The sequence below is a fragment of the Panthera tigris genome, chromosome B4, assembly GCF_018350195.1.
Source record: "Panthera tigris isolate Pti1 chromosome B4, P.tigris_Pti1_mat1.1, whole genome shotgun sequence".
Classification (NCBI taxonomy): Eukaryota; Metazoa; Chordata; class Mammalia; order Carnivora; family Felidae; genus Panthera; species Panthera tigris.
The window spans coordinates 55,026,603-55,048,496 of NC_056666.1; the positions used below are offsets into that span (position 1 = coordinate 55,026,603).

Genomic DNA, 21,894 nt, shown 5'->3' on the forward strand with positions numbered 1-21,894 from the left:
AGAGGATGTGAGTGAAAGCCCCACCAGATAATGCAAGTAACAATGTGTAAAAGGAAAAGATGTTTAGCAGACAAAACAAAAAATAACAACAACCAAAAACACCAAGAATAGGTTGTTACTACATTGCACGGGAATGGTCAAGGTTGATTTCCAAGCTTTTGATACTAGATGTTGAGTGATGATGATAGAAAATGCAGAGGTAGGAGCAGTTTGAGCCCATATGGAGAGTTGAGGTTTTACACGTTGAATTTAAGGTGCCTGTGGGACATTCGGATGAGGTGATCTCTTGGAAATAAAGAGTCAGGAACATAGAAAGATATATGTTTAAAACGTAATTTTAAAATACAAGACTGATTTGTGTCAGGGTGCATCTTAATGCGCAGTGGGAAACCTATTACAGTTCTTAAGTGGGGAAGTTCTTTAGCAATAAATCTATAATCTATGTTGCCTATTTTAGACACCTCCGTATAGTATCAACCCCCTCCCTCTAGAAGCTGAACTTCTTTGCAGTTATCTCTCAACTCTCACCGCCTGGCGTGTGTTTGGGGTCGCCCTGCCAGAGCCTCCTTGGCCTGTGGATCCAGGCGAGGTGGCCCCGGACCACAATTCCCGGCATGCCTCGCGAGGGGCGGCCCCTGGCGGAGGCGGGGCCAGGAACAGCCACCCCCGCGAGTTGTCGGGCGGGGAGATCGGGCGGCGCCGAGCTGAGGTAGCGAGAGAAGAGCTCCCGGATGTGGAGAAGCTGGGGAGAAGGCGTGGGAGGAAGATGGACTCGGTGGAGAAGGGGGCCGCCACCTCCGTCTCCAACCCGCGGGGGCGGCCCTCCCGGGGCCGGCCGCCGAAGCTGCAGCGCAACTCCCGCGGAGGCCAGGGCCGAGGTGTGGAGAAGCCCCCGCACCTGGCGGCCCTAATTCTGGCCCGGGGCGGCAGCAAGGGCATCCCCCTGAAGAACATTAAGCACCTGGCGGGGGTCCCGCTTATTGGCTGGGTCCTGCGTGCGGCCCTGGACTCGGGGGTCTTCCAGAGGTGCGCATGTGCGAGAGTGGGCGGCGCGGCCTGGGTGGGGGTCGGAACGGGGAGCCGGGCCGCTGGCAGAGCTGGGGCTCCCAGGGCAATTGTTATTAGAAGGGGTGTGCAAGATCCGGGCTGGCTGGGCTCCGGTTGAGAGCCCAGGGAGGAAGTGCTCCAGCTTCTTCCTTGTTCCGTAGCTGCTAATAGTCTTGACCTGGGACAGTTCCTGTCCCTGCCCTTGAGAATGCCTTGAGTAAAAGGGGAGATTTCCCCTTTTCAACCGTGTCCGCCGCCCTGGTTGACTCACAGGGTAAAGGAGGCCACCCCTATGAAACCTCTGCGGTAATATGTGAACTCTTGTAGACAGAGGCCATTGGGGTTCCCCTGGTGCTCAGCCTCTGATAACCACTTGGTGCCGATCGATTAGGGAGGCATCGGGTTCATGAATGGAGTGAGGTGTCAAGGCTTTCGAGTTTCAAGCTCAGCTTGGAGATGTCTTTCTGACCTTTGAAAAATACTCCAAGCTATGTGCCTGTGAGTCAGCACAATCTAAAAAGCTACCTACATTTGTACATAGGTAAGAGATAGTGAGAAAACGTACAGCAGGCTGTTTTATGATATGCTTCTAAATGGTTTTTATCATATCTTTGGAACCTCTCTGCCCTAAAGACAGTTTTAATTGTTCATCATTCAGAGCCATAACCATATGCCATTTTGGTCAGGAGTTACAAGCTGATGTCATTCATAAAAGAAGATAGAATTCAGTGTCAGGAATGAGTTTACACATAGTAAGTTCACGCTAATTGTGCTTCAGTTTGTTACCGTGGAAAGTAAATTATTTTAACTTTTTGATGCCTGGGTTTTTGGTTTTTAAAGAGATGATTGTTTTTGGAGCAAATTAATTGCCCACATTAATATGTGGGTAAATGATTTTCATTAAACTAGTCTTGTTTAAAAAAAGATACTCCCAAAGTAAGAATTTACGAATTTTCTTAATGTTTTAATCCAAACGAAGCCCTGGGTGGAGCAAGGTAAATAGGGGCAGGCACCCAGATGATAACACTAATGTAGTAGTGTAGTAGGAAGTGTGCAAAGCAGAGATAGGGAAGGACTTGGGGATTTGGTTCAATTCAGGAAACATTTACTGAGCCCTAATTTCTGCCATAGACACCTAAGGAAACACCAAGATGAAGTGACATGATTCTTGTCATTGGGGAGCTCACAGGCTTTGGACATTTTTTCATCCCTACAAAGAGTGCACACTGGGGGAAAATAAGAGGACTGAGAGAGGGTGCATCCAGACAACAGTGATATGCCATTTCTGTGAAATGAAGTAGAGATCAAAACTTACATTCACAGTAGATTAAGAACAAAACTCATTTACAACTCTTAGGTAGCATGTCAGGAAACTCCTTTCAACCTGGCTTAACAAAAGGTAAGGCTTGTTTCAGGTACAATGAGATTCAAAGGCAAAGAACGCTTTATTCATTCAGCAAATATTTATTGACTACCTACAGTGACAGGCACTGTTCTGTGTCCTTAAGCAGAGGTTGTAACACTAGCAGCAGTGGGTTCAGTCCCTAGTCTCAGGGAGCTTGCATTATAATGAGAAACAGGCGGTATACAAACAATATATACTATATTGGGTGTCGATAAATAGTTTCAAGACAAATCAAGCAAGGTAAGGGAATGGTGCCAGTGCCCTCCATCACCAGAATCTTCTGTTTCTTGGTTCTTCTGGATAGGCTCTCTCTTTATGGTGTCAGGTGGCTATGCCGAGTGCCTCAAAACAACTTGGCGCAGAAGAACTTGTTTGAACTCTAGTATGGTTTCTAGCAGCTTAAGGCCATGGATGATCCCAGCCCCCCAACCCCCTTAAGATGGCTGAGAAAACTCAGTGCTGCCAGGAGAATTTACTGTTTGTTCCAGGGACAACCTGGTGACAGGCAGGGAGCCTCTGAACCCCCTCTCAGAACAATTACTTTAGAAAAGTTTTCAGTTACAGCCCTCTTCACCATGCTTCACAAAGTAAATCTACCATCCAAAACTGTTTCCTCAAGGACCTGAGAGCTATCTCTTTGAAATGCAAACATCCCAGTAGGTAACTCTCACTCCCTCCCAGTCCCTGTGGGAAAATTAAGGGCCTAAATTTGATGGGCACCTTGCTTCAATTTGCACCTTGCTGCCCATCCTAAAGTTAGAAGTGTGCTTCTGATCTGGATAAGCACCAGTTGACAAATCCAGATGGTCTAGTCACATGGACTGACCTCCTTTAGCCCCGACACGATACCTTTGCCTTAACACACCCGCCTTTAAGAAGTCTCCAGCCTTTGTTTGGGAGGAATTTGAGTTAGTTTATGCCATCGTTAACAAATTAAACCTGACCTTATCTGCATTAGTGTCCAGCTTTGTTTATCCCCTTATTTTACTGTTCCTATCCTTCCAGGTTTCAGTCCAGCCAAAAAGAGCTGCCCTCTTTGCAGCTTTAAAGTCTCTTTGGGTCATCCTTGAGCCAGTCACTTTGGCTAAAACAGCGCTTGTATTGGTACAGTTTAGGGCCTCTTCCACTCTTGGAGCCGGTGATGGAGCCCCCCCTAAAGCACCATGTGACAGTTTCATCAAGAGAGAAATTGGAATATGATCACCAAAGGGCAATAGATGGTGGGAGTCAAAACCCAACAGATAGCCATTATAGCAGACATAGGGGATTTTGCTACGAAATGATTGGAAATATATGTATATATTAAGCAGTGATTTTCCTGTTTCCACTTATTAAAATGCATTTGTACAAAACTCCATGAAAGAATAAATGATTCCTGAGAACTTTTTCTGTACCAGTTTTATGTAATACATCTAGACTAGAGTATAATCATCTTGACAATAGGAATGGTACTTTATACTTCCAGCCACCTATGGTATCCGCTACTGTACTAGTAATAGAATTTGAAGACATAAAACCAGTATTTTCCTTAACCAGAAAAATGAGCATAATCTGACTCCTGCCTTCTCAGACTTACAATACTATATAATAATGTGATTTTACTGTTTAGTTCACATAGCTGTCTGCTATGTGGCATCATTTCTAGGGATCTGGAAAGTTTAAAAAGGTAATAAAATGGAATAGCACTACGTCCTTAGTGAAGCTTTTGCTGATCCCCTCAATGGAAAGTAACTGTGCCTTTGTTTTCTGCACATAGCAGCATTGTTCATACCTTCTTTAGTGCGTGCACTATTGCAGCAAAGTACAGTCGTAGACCCTAGATTTGAATTCCTAGCTTCACCACATGTTAACTGGAACTTTGGGTAAATCACTTAACATCTGTGCCTCAGTTTCCTCATTTGCAAAATGGACTTTATTATCTGCTTCATAGGCTTGCTGAGGGAATTAAATGAGGTAGTGGTATACACAGCCCTTAGAATAGTATCTCTATATAGTGTGTGATCCATCCTTGACGTTTTCCCCTTGTATGGAGGGTTTTTACAATCTTCATCTCTTCCATGAGCCACAGTTACCTTACTTGTAAAATGAGAAAGTTGTAATTATCTTCAGAATTCTTCCTAATACTAGCATGCTTTGACCTTGAAGAATTAATGGAATTGTGGCTTTATTCTATTTCAGGGGTCCACCCAACTTTTCCTGTAAAGGGCCACATGGTAAATAATTTAGGCTTTGCAGGTTGAATGGTCTCTGTTGCTCAGTTCTGCTATTGTGTGTTGTGGAAATAGCCATAAATTACATAAGTGAATGAACATAGCTGTATTCCATTAAAAGTTTATTAACAGAAGTAGGCAGGCTGTGAGCCAGATTTGGCCTGGGCTGACCCTTTCTTTAACAGGTTGAAGAGTTTCTTGTGAGCAGGTACTCATTTGTCTTGGTATGCTTAATGTATTAGAACCTCAGTTAAAATGTGTTTATTTGGATTTAATTGATTTATTCTAAAGCTACAGTCCCAAGTTTGGAGCAATCTTGCTGCCCCTGACCTCTACTTTCTTTGACAAATATTTACCCTAGGAAGGAATTGAAGAAAATTATAGCTGCCTGATTGTGTTTTTCAGGGCTGGAAGACGCTTTGGAGATTATTTTGTTCAAAACCATGATGTAGTAATTGAGGTAGATTTTTCTGGCCTGCACAGAGTCAAAGTTAACGATACTTTCCAAGTTACTAACTTTGCATACAAATTTGGATAATTAGCAGTTGAGGAAGATGCTGAGATAATTTTTCAGTTAGTAAAAAGTTATTGTTTGAGATGAGTTTATAAGAGCCTGATTTTCAACAGTGGTCCAGTGCTGTGTTAGTAAACCTCAGAATGAATAGATTTTGTAAATGTTGCCTAACATACTTGGGGAAAAAAAACAAACATGAAGTTTCATTTCTAGGGTGTGGATTTATGATTAATGACAGGCCTGTGCTGTAGTGTCCATGAAATGGCAGTTTATGATTTGAAATAATGTACGTAGGCTTCAGGGTTGATATTCCTGTTCATCCTGTTAGATGTTGTATGACTTCATTTGAGGCTAAAGCCATTAGCATTAGGCTTTACTCTGTACTGGTTTTAAATTTTATTAGGCCTCTTTATTCACTTTCTCATTCTTTCTTTTTTGCTCTCCCTCTTCTGATTCCCTTAAACCAAAAGAAAATTATCTGCTTGCGTAGTCCCTTTAATAAATGATGATCATTGTATTTTAAGTCTACATATGGGATGCTATTTTCATACATACAGATTAGACATTTGGACCTTTGAAGTTGTAAAGTGAAGTTGTACTGTTCACTTTTTACTGTCTTTACCATCTTCTCATCATACCTTCACCTTCTCTATGTTAAAAGTAGATACTGCATTTTTATTCAGACATTTAAAGTTTATATACAAAATACTTTATAATTCTTTAAATTTTATAATACTTCAGCTCTGCAATTATTTTTTGATGGCATAAAAACTATTCTCATATTACGTAAGCTGTATTTTGGGGTTGCAGAGCTCCTCTTTATCTTTAGTGGTTTCTTTTAATGATTTGGCTTTTTATATTTATTTTTTAATATCCATACAGTGTGTGGGTTTCAACAGACCATGATGAAATTGAGAATGTGGCCAAACAATTTGGTGCCCAAGTTCATCGAAGAAGTTCTGAAGTTTCAAAAGACAGTTCTACCTCACTAGATGCCATCATAGAATTTCTTAATTATCATAATGGTATGAATTTGATAGTTTATTCAAGATGTTATGTAATTTCTAACTTGCTAATTGTTTCATAAGACTTGTTTTCACATTTGAATTTAAGATCTTTTATTTCTCGCAAAGAACTTTGATGTTCTTTTCATTTGTTTTGTCTTTTTAAGAGGTTGACATTGTGGGAAATATTCAAGCAACTTCTCCGTGTTTACATCCCACTGACCTTCAAAAAGTTGCAGAAATGATTCGAGAAGAAGGATACGATTCTGTTTTCTCTGTTGTGCGACGCCATCAGTTTCGATGGAGTGAAATTCAGAAAGGAGGTAATCTGTCATATCAGTCTTTATTTTAGCTTTTGTGGAGAATCAGCTTTTTCATAGGTAAATAATCCTTAGGCAGGAGGGGAACAGTAAAAGAGAACACGTGATTCTTAACTGTAGTAGGCAATGACATTTATAATCAGTTCTAAGTCTTGTGATTATTGAAACAAGACAGACCAAATTCTTTGCTTTAACATTTTATAAATGGACGTTTTAACACTATTTGCCTTTTGAGGCAGGCAGGCATGTCATTTTTTTCTAGATGTGAAATAATTCTTTGTCCTAGACTTGCTTGGTAAATTCCTAAATTATATTAGAATCATGGGAATAGAAATCAACCAAAAAGTTCTGGAGGACCTTAAGAATGAATTGTAGAATTACTTCTCAAAATATGTAACTCCTGTATAAGAAGAGTTCCATAGTATTTAGCTGGAGCCAGATTTCTAGCTAGATAAACTAGTAAAATATGCAATAAAGAATAGGATGAACAACAAATAGGGAAGTGTTGGAACATGCGTAAGGAAAGGCAGTGTGATTTCTGTTAGGTGCCCTGACATTTGTTGAATATAGGAAAGCTGGCCTAATTGTCTCTAACATGTGTAACTTAAAGGAGATAGTAAGGAAGATGCAGTGAAACTGGAGACAGTGCAAAAACAGAGCAATCAAGAGGATAAAGAAGGGCTGAAAATAAGACTCTTCTATCTCAACATATGAATGTTATCCAAACCGATAAAATGTACCAGTAAATATACTTACTGATTGACTTCATTCAGTATATGTTTATTGAGTATCTTCTCTGTGCCAGGTTCTATGTTAAGTTATATGTATAAAACTTTGAACTTATTTACCAAATCTCATAAATTCTTACTTCTTTTTTTTAAAAATGTTTTTCTTTATTTATTTTGAGGTTGGGGAGCGGTAGAGAGAGAATCCCAAGCAGGTTCCACACCATCAGCACAAAGCCCAATGCAGGGCTCGATCTCACAAAATGTGAGATCATGACCTGAACCAAAATCAAGAGTCGGATGCTTAACTGACTGAGCCACCCAGGTGGCCCAGAAGTTCTTATTTCTGAGGAAATAATTTCTAGGAAGAATCTATTAAAGCTTTAAAACAAGTTTTTGAAGCAAATCAAGGAAGCCCAGTGTTAAACTGAATATTGAGATTCATATGCTATATGATTAAAGAAGTTCAAGAAATATGTACATTAAATAGATGACAAAGCCATATAAAATATATCCATAAGTATTTTTAAGAAAATTAGAAATGTTTTAATAAATATCTTTTAACACTGAGACGTGAATGTTAGGGATAAGAGCTTTGTCTTTGTCATATATTTTCCTAGAACCACTGTAAAACAGAATGCTATTAAGAACAAGGATTCTAACCTAGAATGGTATTTCTTATGATTCTGTTCTTATGTTCCTTGTTTATTAAATCACTACTACTAAACATGCTCCTGGATTAATCAATATTTGAAAAATCCTTCTGTTTCATATTGTATAACTTTTTGTAATCTTTTTTTGTTGTTAATGCTAGAACCTTACCATCTAATATAGTAGCCTCTCGTACTGTCAGCACTTGAGTGTGGTTAGTCCAAATTGAGATATGCATGAAGTGTAAAATACATACTAGATTTCTAGGATTAGTATGAAAGAAGCATATGCAACATCTCATTAATAATTCTTATATTAATTACATGTTAAAAAACATTTTAGATACATAGGGCTAAATTAAATATACTATTACAATTAATTTCGCTTGCTTCTTTTTACTCTTTTTAAACTGTAGCCATTAGAAAATTTAAAATTATATATGCGGCTCACGCTATATTTCTATTCAACATCACTCTTCTAGAGATTACACTTTGTACCCTCAGTTTGTTATAGCCTGCCTGAATTTGTATTTTCACAAATAATTAAAAACCTTACAAAAGTAAATTTCTATTTAGCCCCTGCTGTTTTGTACTATTATTGTTACATATAATTCTCTATATATTATAACTGCACAATACATTGTGGTTGTATTTTAAGCAATTAATGGTATTTTAAAAATTATTTTAAAATTATCATTTACCTCCACCTGCATATTTATCTTTCTCTATTATTCTTCATTTCTTTCTACTTATCTGTGCTTCTATCTTACTGTGTGTACCTGTTAGTAACAGCTTCTTTCAGCTTTTGTTTGTTGAAAGATGTCTATAATTCATCCTTATGTTAAAAGGGTACTTTCATTGAATATAAAATTTTGATTTACCTTTTTCCCTTCAGCATTTTAAGATTGCATTTGTAAGATGTTATCCCTTTGAAGATGCATCTTTAACGTGTCATTTCATTATTTCCTACCATCCATTGTTTCTTTTAAGATATCAGCTGTTTTTCTGATCATTGTTTCTCTAAATATAATGTCTTTTTTTCCCTTTTTTCCCTTTCCCCTGCTTTTAAGATTTTCTCTGTATCTTAATTTTTCATAGTTGACTCTCAATTTGTATTGCTGTGGTGTGTGTGTGTGTGTGTGTGTGTGTGTGTGTGTGTGTTTATTCTGTTTAGAATTCTTTTAACCTTCTCATGTTTATAGGTTGATATCTGTCATCAGTTTGCAAAAATTCTGTGCCGTTATCTCTCCAAATATTTCTTCTGCCACATTTTTCTCTCTCCTTTCTTTCTGGGACCCAGATTTAAGTGTATTTTAAACAATTTTAAGCCGGTCTCTCACAGTCTGTTCTGTATCGTTTGTTGATTTTCTCTCTGTGCTTCATGTTAAGTAATTTATGTTGACATATTTGAGTTCATTGATCATTTCTTCTGACTTATGTAGTACACTGTAAATCCTGTCCAGTGAATTATTTCAGTTATATGTTTATAGAATGTACATTGGAGTTATTTTTTAGAGATTACATTCTCAGTTGAAATTCTCCATCTTTTTTTGTTTTTCAATCTTTTCCTCTAATACCATTAACATATTTATGATATTTATTTGAAAATCCTCAATTGCAGGTTCCAACATCTGAGTCATTTATAGTTCTGTTTCTACAACTGTTTTTCTCTAATTACGGCTAATGTATTTGTGCCTCTTCATCATGACTCAAATTTTGTCATATGCCTGACATAGAGACTGGAGTACAGTTGACCCTTGAACAACACAAGTTTGAATTGCACAGGTCCACTTATACACAGATATTTTCCAATAAATACAGTACAATACTGTAAATGTATTTTCTCTTCCTTATGAGTTTCTTAATAGCATTTTCTTTTCTCTAGCTTATTTTAACAGTACAATACATAAACAGAATATGGGTTAATTGACTCTTTATGTTATTGGTACAGCTTCTGGTAAACAGTAAGCTCTTAGTAGCTAAGTTTTGGGAGAATCAAAAGTTGTATGTGGATTTTCAATCATGTGGGGGGTTGGTGCCCCAGCCCCGGCATTGTTCAAAGGTCAACTGAATATATTATTTTCCTCCGAAAGGACACACCCTTTCTTCTATCAGGCAGATGGAATATGGAGCTAGTCACTTTGATCCAGTTAGGAGTTGTGCTGGATTCAATTAATTTCCCTTTACCTCTTAGTGCAGGTATCTTGCCAGGAGATGATCTTGTATGTATTGCTAGTAATAACCCCATGCTACCAGGACCTTAGGATCTAAGCACCACAAAACCTCTAAGCCCAGCCTTGCAACCCATCCCTAGCTTCTTGTGCCGCAGTACACTCAGCAGAAGTCCTGTAGGGGAGTAATTGGGTAGGAAGAACTAGCTCTGTGTTTGGGATCCTACAGAAGACAATCTATGATTCTAGTCCAAAGGGCCATGACAAACCTCTGGGTTCTCCTTACCCCAGTAGGGCTCCTCTGCTTATGCCAAGCTTGATCTTTCTCACTTCTTCAGAGTCCGCAAACATCCCTAGGGAGAAAACAGCCACTGATCCTTGTTCACTTAAGAAAGACTTGCCCCCTCATTGCTTTTCTTCAGAGTGCCACTTGAATTCTCTAGTCTGTTTATTGCCTGTCTCCACCACCAGACTTCACACTCCAAGAGAGGAGAGGGAGCCATATTCATTGCTATTTATACGCTGCCTATAAAACTATACTATATGTAGCTAGCTATCCAATGTATATTTGCTGAATACTTTTCATAGATTATATCAAACACTGATGGGGTAGAATTGAACAGAGGATGGTTTAGTTAAGGAAGTAAGTGGAAGTTGTTTCTAAAAGCCGTTACACAGATAATGACACCCAAAAGTAAAGAAAGATTCTGAGGAATCACCAGCATTAAGCTCACAATCATGATGCATATCATTACACATCCATAAACACAGTTTTGGGAAAAATACAGTGAAAAAGCAAGAGGATCCCTATTTCCCAGTACTGAGGGCTCCATCTGTTACATCATGTTATAATCACTGCTGTTGATATTGCTGAGCCTTCATTACCAAGGATAAGAATAAATAAATAGTATTTATTGTTATGTTTAGTATATTTTCTAACTCTGCTAAGAGTAATATACAAACATTTTTATCAACATAAAAGTATTAATAATTTAATGAGGAAATCTTCAGTTTTCTATAATAATTCTATGAAAGTAACTTCTCAACCACATTAGATAAACACATACATTGTATTTCTATAGAAGCAAATAATGAGAAATAGATTAAAGCACTCGAATATAAATAAGGATATTTTATGGCAAGTTCAGCCCTTTTGAAGCTACCTTAAGGTTGCCTTGATGTCCTCCCAGAATATTATATTAGTTTTTTTTTTCTTAAATATTTATTTATTTATTTTTGAGAGAGAGGGAGAGAGAAAATCCTAAGTAGACTCTGTGCTGTGAGTGCAGAGCCCGATGCAGGGCTCGAACTCAGGAACTGTGAGATCATGACCTGAGCCAAAACCACGAGTCAGATGCTTAACTGAGCCACCTGGGTGCCCCCCAGAAAATTTAATTTGTATAAATGCCTTAAAACCTCAATTATTCAGAGTTCATTTATAAAATACTTTATTTTTCTATGATTAGATAATAAGTAGTATAAAGTAATTATAATTATTACGTATTATTGTTTAATAATTATCAAATATAATTAGCAAAGATAAATCATTCAGCATTATTAGAGATTTTGTTCCTTTAAAAAATCTATTTAGCTATTTATCAAGATAGAAAAACATTTTACATTTTCAGGTTTTTTTTTTTAATTACTAAATGAATATTCAGTATTCAACGGAATGTAGACTTACTATAGCTTTTTGCTTTTAGTTCGTGAAGTGACTGAGCCTCTGAATTTGAATCCAGCTAAACGACCTCGTCGACAAGACTGGGATGGAGAATTATATGAAAATGGCTCATTTTATTTTGCTAAAAGACATTTGATAGAGATGGGTTATTTACAGGTTTGTGCCTTCATTTTGCAAAGATCTTTTAAATCATTTTGTATATATACCTCCTCAGTTCTAAGGAAGAATTACAGCACAGTTCATAAAGAAAAGTATCAATCCCCAGAGGAAAGGAAATAACTGATAAGATTTATCTGAGGCATTTATCCTGTAGGTTTACACTAAAGTAATCTTTGGAGTCCATTCAGTAGATATGCAAGGAATTCTGCTACAACTGAGAAACGAATCAAATATTAAATGTTGTATATGTGTCCCGACCTTCATTTTATTCCATTCAAACTCTGTTTTTAATCCATGGTTTGGTTACTGTCACATTGGTTGTACAGTTGAATAAAAATCTATTGCTTTCAAAAAGAAGACAAAACAAAAAATATATTAGATATGGAAGTGCACCAACCTGGGTGTCAGGAAAGCCAGATTATAGTTCTCTCTTTAACTGTGTGGCTTTGAGTGTACATTTTAATCTGTTCTGAGTCTCATTGCTCTCATTTTAAAATAAAGGGTTGGGAACGTCTCTCATATCTTTAGAGCCTACATGGTTACATCATATACCATTTGTTCCTTTTAGTTAATAGCAGTTATTTATTCAGCACTTACTGTGTGCCAAGGACTATACCAAACACATAGGTTATCTCATGTAATCTCCATAGCACTGGAATAGAGTAGACATTCCTGCCCAGTTTTACAGAGGAGGGAATGGCTGCTTGGAAAAGGAAGTACTTGGCTCAGGGCATAAATAGGTAGTAAGTGGTACTATTGGGATTTGGATTCAAGTCCTTATGTTACTCAAAATCAGCATTTAAAAAACTCTCTCTGTAGTAAAAATTCCAATGTGACTCATGCTCTGAGGTAAAAGTATTTTTAACAGTCTCCTGGCAGTATCTAAGCAAACTGTAGACTGTTTAGTTAAGTTTGAGTACTCAGGAAAATTAGGTTTGACACAGGTAGATATCACCCTTTCCAAACTCTTTGCTAAGTGGACTGTGTTTTGACCCTTTCCTAAAGGGTAGAGAACAATGAAGTATCTCATCATCATAAGATTTATGAAGAGACTGAGAATTCTAAAAAATGAAATTTCCCGGTAATTGATTTTGACATTCAAATTATCACAGTCATAGGAAAGGCCTCCCTTCCTGCCCCCAGATCCCAGAATCAGGAAACTGTCCCTCCCTTTGTCCAGGTGTGATCCAGACAGTTATTGTCTACCCTCCCTGTAGTTCAGGGATCTAAGACAATTCTGTACAATAGATACTACAGTTCTTTTTCCTCCGTTGTCTTGCCACTCAGTTGCAAATTGGAACATAAGTTCTGAGAATGTTTATGCTGCTTTTGGATGATGACAGGAGAGACTGTCAGAAAAAGGGGATACAGTTAGGGGGTTTCTAGAAAATTCCTCATGGTCAGAATATTGGAAGATGGGTATTTCTGCTTTATTCAGTCTTAAAATAGAAATCTACTTAAAGAAAAATGGGAAGCTTGCACTGTGTACATAGAATTTGAACACTATTATAGTGTATAGTTTGAATATATAGGAAACAAAAAGCTTTTCCCTGAAAACAGTTATTTATTGTAAGTCACTGATTTCACTGGGTTTATTTTTGTCAGTATCATAGAAATGAATTCATTAATTAGAAGAAACTTTCTGATATGGTGAACGAACGTTAAAAACAGTACTCATGGCATTTATACTATCTTTAGGGTGGAAAAATGGCATACTACGAAATGCGAGCTGAGCACAGTGTGGACATAGATGTGGATATTGACTGGCCTATTGCAGAACAGAGAGTATTAAGGTAAAAACAAGACTTGCATAGCCTTTGCACTGGACCCTGACATATTTTTAGTAGATACGTTGAGTTGTGCTTCTAGACACTAATTTCTGATACTCCAGACATTTTAGGATCTTTGCAATTAGTTTGTTCATGTGAGGAAGATCTACACGTAAAGTATACTTATAGTTAGCTTATTCAGTAACTTGAGAAACACATGGTCTGGTTAGACCACTGTACTCAAAGTTCTTGCACTAGAAGCTGAAGTGTACATGTGAAGGGTAATGTTTGAATGAATGGGAATGGTTATTACGTTTACTGGTATTAGCCAGTTGAGAGGGAGTAATTAGTATTGTACTTGTACTCAGAGGTCTATTTTGGTTTCTTTTAGATATGGCTATTTTGGCAAAGAGAAGCTTAAGGAGATAAAACTTTTGGTTTGCAATATTGATGGATGTCTCACCAATGGCCACATTTATGTATCAGGAGACCAAAAAGAAATAATATCTTATGATGTAAAAGATGCTATTGGGATAAGTTTATTAAAGAAAAGTGGTATTGAGGTATGTGCTCCCTGAATATAGTGATGTTTTTTAAGATGATGATTCAGGGTCAAAGAACGTGTGAGGAAAATAAGAAATTTAAATTTTTAGTATTATCTATTAAAATATCTGAAATTTAGCCTTCACATGACTAGAAAATTATCATACTTTTAGGTGAATAAAATTAGAAATTTGTCAATCAACAAATAATATTTTGTATTTATTCAGTAAGTATAAACATATTATTTTTAAATAGGAGCTATCTAGTAATTCCCATAGGATCTTTCACTAAGAAAAATTTCAGAAAAAGTAAGTTATCAGCATTAAAAAAAAAACAAATATCTTGTGGATTTTTAAGATGTAACCTATTCTTATGATTGATAAATTTGAATTCAAAATAATTTAATATTTAGTATATTTGTAAAAATGAAAGCTAAAATAGTTTCTAGTAAGATTTACTAGAAATCTTTCATATGTGTTCCTAAGCAGCACAAGAGACAAGTTATAGACTTTCCTCTGGGTAAATCGAATTACAGGAGAATCTTAAATTAGTGTCAGACAATGTATGTTACATTTTTTTAACCAACAGATAGGATCCTTTCCACTGTAAACAGTGTCTTAATTAGACTATTAGAAATACAATGTTGTAAAGATTCATCATTTTAAAATATCTGTTGATTTTACTTAATTGGTCTTTCAGGAGACTACTCGTTTGTGACTTGTATTATTTACCTGGTGTTATTTTATTATGAAATAGTTGATTTCTTTATTTTCTCATTTTGCCCTCCTTTCTCTCTTTCTTTTTTCTTTTAAGGTGAGGTTAATCTCAGAAAGGGCCTGTTCAAAGCAGACACTCTCTTCCTTAAAACTGGATTGCAAAATGGAAGTCAATGTACCAGACAAGCTAGCAGTTCTGGATGAATGGAGAAAAGAAATGGGACTGTGCTGGAAAGAAGTGGCGTATCTTGGTTGGTGTCTTATTATTCAGCCGTGATAAAGTGGGCTAGGGGTTTGTTTTTTGGGTTTTTTTGTTTTTTTGTTTTTTTTTTTTTTTTTAGAAATAGAGAAATAATGGGGTGCCTGGGTGGCTCAGTTGGTTAAATGTCCAACTTTGACTCAGGTCATGATCTTGCAGTTCATGAGTTTGAGCCCCGTGTCTGGCTCTGTGCTGACAGCTCAGAGCCTGGAGCCTGCTTCGAATTCTGTGTCTCCCTTTCTCTCTGCCCCTCCCTGCTCATGCTCTGTCTCTCTCTTTCTCTCCAAAGTAAAGAAACTTAAAAAAACTTTAAAGAAATAAAGAACTAAGAAAGAAAATTCCCAAGATTGGCATAGTTCTAGAGAAATAGGAACTCTCTTACACTACCAAGGAAAGTATTAAATTGGGACAATCTTGGGGCGCCTGGGGGGCTCAGTCGGTTAAGCGTCCGACTTCGGCTCAGGTCATGATCTCACGGTCTGTGAGTCCGAGCCCCGCGTCGGGCTCTGTGCTGACAGCTCAGAGCCTGGAGCCTGCTTCCGATTCTGTGTCTCCCTCTCTCTCTGACCCTCCCCCATTCATGCTCTGTCTCTCTCTGTCTCAAAAATAAATAAACATTAAAAAAAAAATTTTGAATTGGGACAATCTTTCTAGAGGTTTGTTTGATAGTATATATCAAGTGTATCCTAGTAGAATGATTACTAGCACATGCTTTGGAGTCAGACCACACTGCTGACTAGTCAGTTTTGGTAAAGTAAGCCTTAACTTCCTCACCTGCAAACTGGAAATGCCAAGAGTACCTATGTCATAGATCTATTATTGTAAGAACCAATGAAATAATCTGGGTAAAGTACTTATCGGATTCCTAACATAGGAATATGAGATACCTATCCTATCCTAACATATAGAATACCATGGATAAGTTTTGCTCTTTTCAAATATATCTACTGTTAACCCTTAAATTCCAAATCTAGGAAGGAAATTGGACAAATGTGCCAATAGTGGAGGAAAAAAAAAAACCCCACTTAAATACCCTGCAAAAATAGAATATGCACAAAATGGAATAGTGCATAATGCAAATGGATATGATGTCACAAAATTTTCACTTCGGCATTTATTAAATATACCATGTGCAGGCTTGATTGGTTGCTGGGACTTACTGCCTACAGAGCGTGCAGTCAAATGTCTAATTTTAGATATTACTGATGACAAGTTATTAAAATACATATAACATAAGCCATGTAAGAAATAAATATTTACAAGGGTAATATGGGCCTCTAAAGAAGAAACACAGAAATGCTGTGGGAGCATGTTATCTGAGGACTTCAGGAATGGCCTTTGAAGCACATGTGACGATTCAGTGGAGCAGAATACTACAGAATCCTTGATAGAAAATGATCCAGTTTTTGTAAGAAGAAAACAATTTTAGTGGAACATATAACAGATTCTAGATATATCTTATTATCTGCATGACCTTAAGTGAGCTTCTCTAAGCCTTGGTTTTCTATTTATAATATATAATATATAACATAAACACAAATCAAACTTTATAAGGCCATTGGGAAGAAAATTGAAGATAATATAGAATGCCTATTACAGTACCTGCAGATAGTAATAACAGTGTGTATCATTTATGTGAGTAAATTGTGGAATTATATATGTGATAATATAGTGATTATCCATAAATACTGGTAAGTAGGATGATACTGATTTGTTTTATGCCTTTATTTTAAAAAAATGTTACTACCAAGAAAATGCATTACTTATGTAACATTAAAAAAAAACTATAAAAAACAGAGGTTAGAAAACAAGAAAACAGAGAATGGACTCCAAATTTTAATTTTAAAATCAGAGCACTATTTTGTATAGGTCACATAAATGTATAGAAACATATTCCTTAAAAATATCAACACTTATATAAGTAAATTTTAATAAATACATCTTTGTTTGAAGGGTTACACTATGCAAAGAAATGCTAACTTTAATTTTCTTCATCTTTCAGTGAAAAAATTCAGATTTCAACATATTTAATAACTTTTAAAATTTCAATAGGTAAATGTGGAACAGATTTAAAACAAGTAAACTCTTTTTTAACCAGCATTTTATTAGTGTAGTTGGATGTAGTAATAATTGTACTCAGAATGGTGAATCTAACGTACTGGGAGTCTGTGAAATTCATCATGTCAATACAAAAGAAAGAGAGAGAGAAGAGCGGGCAGGTTGAGAAAGGATGTAGTTTTGTCAGTGTGATGGTAATTCTTCAACAAATGAGTGATGTACAGGGGTACCTGGGTGGCTCAGTCGGTTAAGTGTCTGACTTAGACTCAGGTCATGATCTGACAGTCCATGGGTTCAAGCCCTGTGTTGGGCTCTGTGCTGACAGCTCGGAGCCTGGAGCCTGGAGCCTGCCTCGGATTCTGTGTCTCCCTCTCTTTCTGCTCCTCCCCCACTCATGCTCATCTCTCTGTCTCAAAAATAAATAAACATTTTTTTTTAATTTAAAAAATGAGTGATGTACAAATCAGAGGGAACTATTATAGATTAAAAGTATGTAAAAATACATATCAACAAAATGCAGTATGTGGACTTTGGCTTCCGATTGAAACAAATCAACTATAAGAAAATTTGAGACAACTGGGGATATTTGAACACATACCAAGTTACTAGATGATACTAAGGAATTGTTGGTATTGTTAGTTTGATGATACTGTGTCACTTTTTAAAAATATATACTTATCTGTTAGAGAAATATATACTTATGTATTAGAGATAGATGCTGAAGAGTTTTGGGGTAAAACATGATGTCTAGGAATTCCTTAGCCCTCTCTCTCTAAAAACGAAGGAGTGGAGAAAAGAGAAAAATATCGATAAATAGTCCAAAACATCGAAAAGTATTCCACATGAACTTGGGGTTCTTGCATGTGTTTAGGATTTTTTTAAAAAATTTAATTCATAATTTGTGTATAGAATTTCTAGTAATTCTAATGTGCATGGCAATCAGAAATTATAGGCCATTCTTTTTTTAACAGGTAAGAATTTATTTTGAAGTGCTTAAGAAAAACCTTAGACCTCAATTACGCTTGTAAATACTTGAACATATTTGTTCCACCGCACCCATGGTATTCTTACATGAGTGCTTGAGGTCTTATTTAAGTTACCAGAATTACTGACTGGTTGCTTTTTTGCATTAACAGAAAGAGTATTCTTTGTCTCCTTGAATATTCAACCGGTGTTTCTTTTACTCAATAGGAAATGAAGTGTCTGATGAGGAGTGCCTGAAGAAAGTGGGCCTAAGTGGCGTGCCCGCTGATGCCTGTTCCACCGCCCAGAAGGCTGTTGGATATATTTGCAAATGTAATGGTGGCCGCGGTGCCCTCCGAGAGTTTGCAGAGCACATTTTCCTACTAATGGAAAAGGTTATTAACTCATGCCAAAAATAGAAATTACTGTAATGTTAGGAAAGAAAGTATACAGCCTTCTTCAGCCACTTTTATTTTTGATTAAGTACAATTCCATGTTGTAATGTTACAGAGAGTGTGATTTGAACTGTGATGTATCTTAATATATTTTAAAGCAAATTGTCACTCCAAAACATTCTGAAATAATTGTGCTCTACTTTTCTCCTTATGCAAGATAATTATTTAGAGATTAATACAATCTTTCTCAGATTTTTAGTAAATGCAAGTAAGAATATCATCAAAATTGACTTTGTATTGTACCCTGTAAAACTGTGTGTTTGTGTGCTTTTAATGATGCGGAGATTTTATTTATTTGGGGACAGTGTGTCTGGTAAGACATGCCCTTCTATTAGTTAATAAAATTACATTTCACAAACTTGATGAAAACTGTCTTGTTGCTATAGAGGAGACTTGCCAAACATTCCATGATTTCCTTTAAACACTGACCATGCAATCGGCACGAGAAACAAGCCACTAAACACCTGGGATAAAGCATCTGATCGTACTTTAGGTATGTATACGTATAGTGTGCACTACATGCAAATAGAGATATCCAAAAAAATTCATATATTTGTGAAGATTGTATATTGGTTTGGAGCAAACCATTTGCAGTTACCTCTGAGGTCAGGATCATTTTATATACAAAATTTGACTATCACCACAATTTTACAGCCACCACAAAGTACTCTATCTGCTTAAATTCCAAAAGTGAGGCGTCATCTCATAAATGTGGACTTTTACCTAATAAACACTAACCACTTCCTGTGGAACATTTACATCTATTTCCCCTGTAAAAAGAATTCAACTCTGGCAAGGAGCAAGTCACTCAGGCCAAGTCACACAGGAAGCTCTTTTCTTCTGTCAGGACTGGGTGTATTTGTACAGTTCAGAGTCTGACCTTACAAGCCAGACGTTGTTGGGAGAAAAAATGAGCCTCTTCTACCCTAATTTCTATTGTATCTTGTGCCGGTTTTTTCTCCCGTCTTTCTGGCTTTTCCACTGCTGACTTTATTTTCTCCTCTCCCCTTAAATGTACACATTCTCGAAGATTCTAGCCCCAGTTCTTGTTCTTTCCAGAACCACATGTATATTCAAAGTTTAAGCTGTAGCCTCCATGCAATGACTCCAGAATCTAGTCCCTGCTGTAAGTTCTGACTGCACCTCAAATTCTGTGTTTCATAAGCCAGATCCCTGGACTGTACCTCTCAAATTTCACGTCGTAGCCTTTCTCAATGTCACCTTTTCATGTCTTGTCAGATACCAACTCTTAACCTTGATACTACTAGCCCAGTGTCCTCTCAGTTTATCCAATACTTTTGCCAGATTAATTGTTCACACGTTCGCTGCTACCCTTTACAAAATCTTTTAGTGGCTCCATGCTGACCACAGAATTTGATAAAACATTTCCCAGTCCAAATGTCCTCTGGATACAACCTGATATTTCCAGCCTCATTTCCTACTGATTCTCGTGGGTTCCTCCACCCCAATCGACTAAACTATTCTGTGCAATTCTCCAGCAATGCCTCTGTTAGCCTCTTCTTCTCAAGTTCTTCCTTTCATCACCACACAAATCATTCATTCCTCAAACTCCTGCCAGAATAACTCCTGAAGTAAACACTTTGCATAAGTATTGTGCATAGTATATGATTATAGTACTACAATTATTCTGCAGTCCCTGTTTCATTTTGGTGACCCATAGCCAAGTATAAGGAGACAGTTCAGTCCTCACCGAACTGCTTCCTATGTTCCCAATAGTAAGGAATCTTAGTCAAGGAAATAAACGTTCAGCTCTGACATGTAAAGGACGTAGAAATTACCAGTCCCTTCCTTACAGAAAGACTGGACAAATCGAAAACCAGTGACTTCTCTTGGATCTCTCAGAGAACTGAGGTCAAACAGCAAACAACCACTCCCAAATCTGAAGAAATGGACACAGCCAGACAGATACAGCACCTGATACTTATGTACCTGGAGCAAAAGCTGCTGGGTGCTTTAAACAAATATGAACACTTAACTGGTAATTTTTTAATGTTTATTTATTTCTTTTTAAGAGAGACAGAGACAGAATCCCAAGCAGACCTCATGCTGTCAGCGCAGAGGCCGACATGGGGCTCAAACTCACAAACTGTGAGATGATGAACTGAGCCAAAATCAAGAGTCAGACACTTAACCGACTGAGCAACCCAAGTGCCCCACTGGTAGTACTGAATCTCTGGAGGTTAGGTATCGACGAACATGAGAAGGAAAAACTGCTGTGGGTCACAGTCATGGGCAGGGGTTGGGGGTGGAGGTGGGAGTGGGGCACACTTTTCCTCCAGGAATGCCAGTAGGTTCTCACAGGATGGATCTGAGGATCCAAGAAAGATCCCACTATGACCCTGGCAGGAGTAGAATAGTCTACTACTTCTAACCATCCCAGATCTTTCTCCCTAACAAAGGTCTACTCTGCAGTAGAAAGCTTTGGTGTAATAATACTGCAAGCTTACCCCAACTGGGGAAGGGAATTCCATTTCACTCCAGCTCATTCCAGCCTTCCCGTGCCACCTACGAGGGGTAAAACCTCATAGTCAACAGGAGAGAAGACATCAAAGAAACAGAGCATAAAGCTACAGGTGAGAGCACTGGGAGAGAAGCTGTATCCATGGAAGAGGCACAGAAACCCTTGTGAAAGCTATATTCCCAAGACGAGCCCACTAAAAAACCAAGACTTAGAAGATTTTAGAATGCTCCCTTTTTTCACACCTTCACACCACAGCAATAACTCACCAGTTTAATAACTGGGTTATAGCTGAAAAGACTTTAAAACTCAGACTTTCTCTGAGAAAGCAATACCAAAAGAAGTCCCAAAGCCAAAACAGGGACACTGAAGGAATTTGAAGTCTCGTACATATCTAGGTACAAGAAGCATTAAATACAGTCCAACTCCCAATAAGATTAACATACATCTTCACACTAAAGATCTGTTTGTCTTGCTACCAATTACTCGGTAACATATCTGACTTTCAAGAACAGAAAATTATAAGGCATCCAAAAGGGCAAGAAAAAGCAGAGCCCAAGGAGACAATGCAATCATCAGATCCAAACTCAGATACGACACAGATGTTAGTTATCAGATAGGCAATTTAAAAATCTGTGATTCATTAAGGAGGACACTTGTTGGGATGAGTCCTGGGTGTTATATGGCAGTGAAGGATCACTGGATTCTATTCCTGAAACCAATACCACACTGTACGTTAACTAACTTGAATTTAAATGAATAAACC

At 37.4% G+C, this 21,894-nt stretch overlaps 1 protein-coding gene across 1 annotated transcript; it reads left to right on the plus strand.

The window, feature by feature from the left end:
- Positions 1-660: 660 nt before the first annotated feature.
- Positions 661-19,012, plus strand: CMAS (cytidine monophosphate N-acetylneuraminic acid synthetase). The gene is made up of 8 exons (XM_042991914.1): positions 661-1,026; positions 6,059-6,201; positions 6,348-6,503; positions 11,750-11,883; positions 13,585-13,679; positions 14,047-14,218; positions 15,012-15,165; positions 18,423-19,012. The coding sequence occupies exons 1-8, from the start codon at positions 767-769 to the stop codon at positions 18,611-18,613; spliced, it is 1,305 nt and encodes a 434-aa protein (XP_042847848.1). The 5' UTR covers positions 661-766; the 3' UTR covers positions 18,614-19,012.
- Positions 19,013-21,894: the final 2,882 nt, after the last annotated feature.

Excerpts from the sequence above, each read along its gene's own strand:
- CMAS (XM_042991914.1), top strand. The coding sequence starts at position 767 with ATGGACTCGGTGGAGAAGGGGGCCGCCACCTCCGTCTCCAACCCGCGG. Across the intron at positions 13,680-14,046 it reads GCAGAACAGAGAGTATTAAG|ATATGGCTATTTTGGCAAAG; the intron begins GTAAAAACAAGA and ends GGTTTCTTTTAG. Across the intron at positions 14,219-15,011 it reads TAAAGAAAAGTGGTATTGAG|GTGAGGTTAATCTCAGAAAG; the intron begins GTATGTGCTCCC and ends TTTTCTTTTAAG.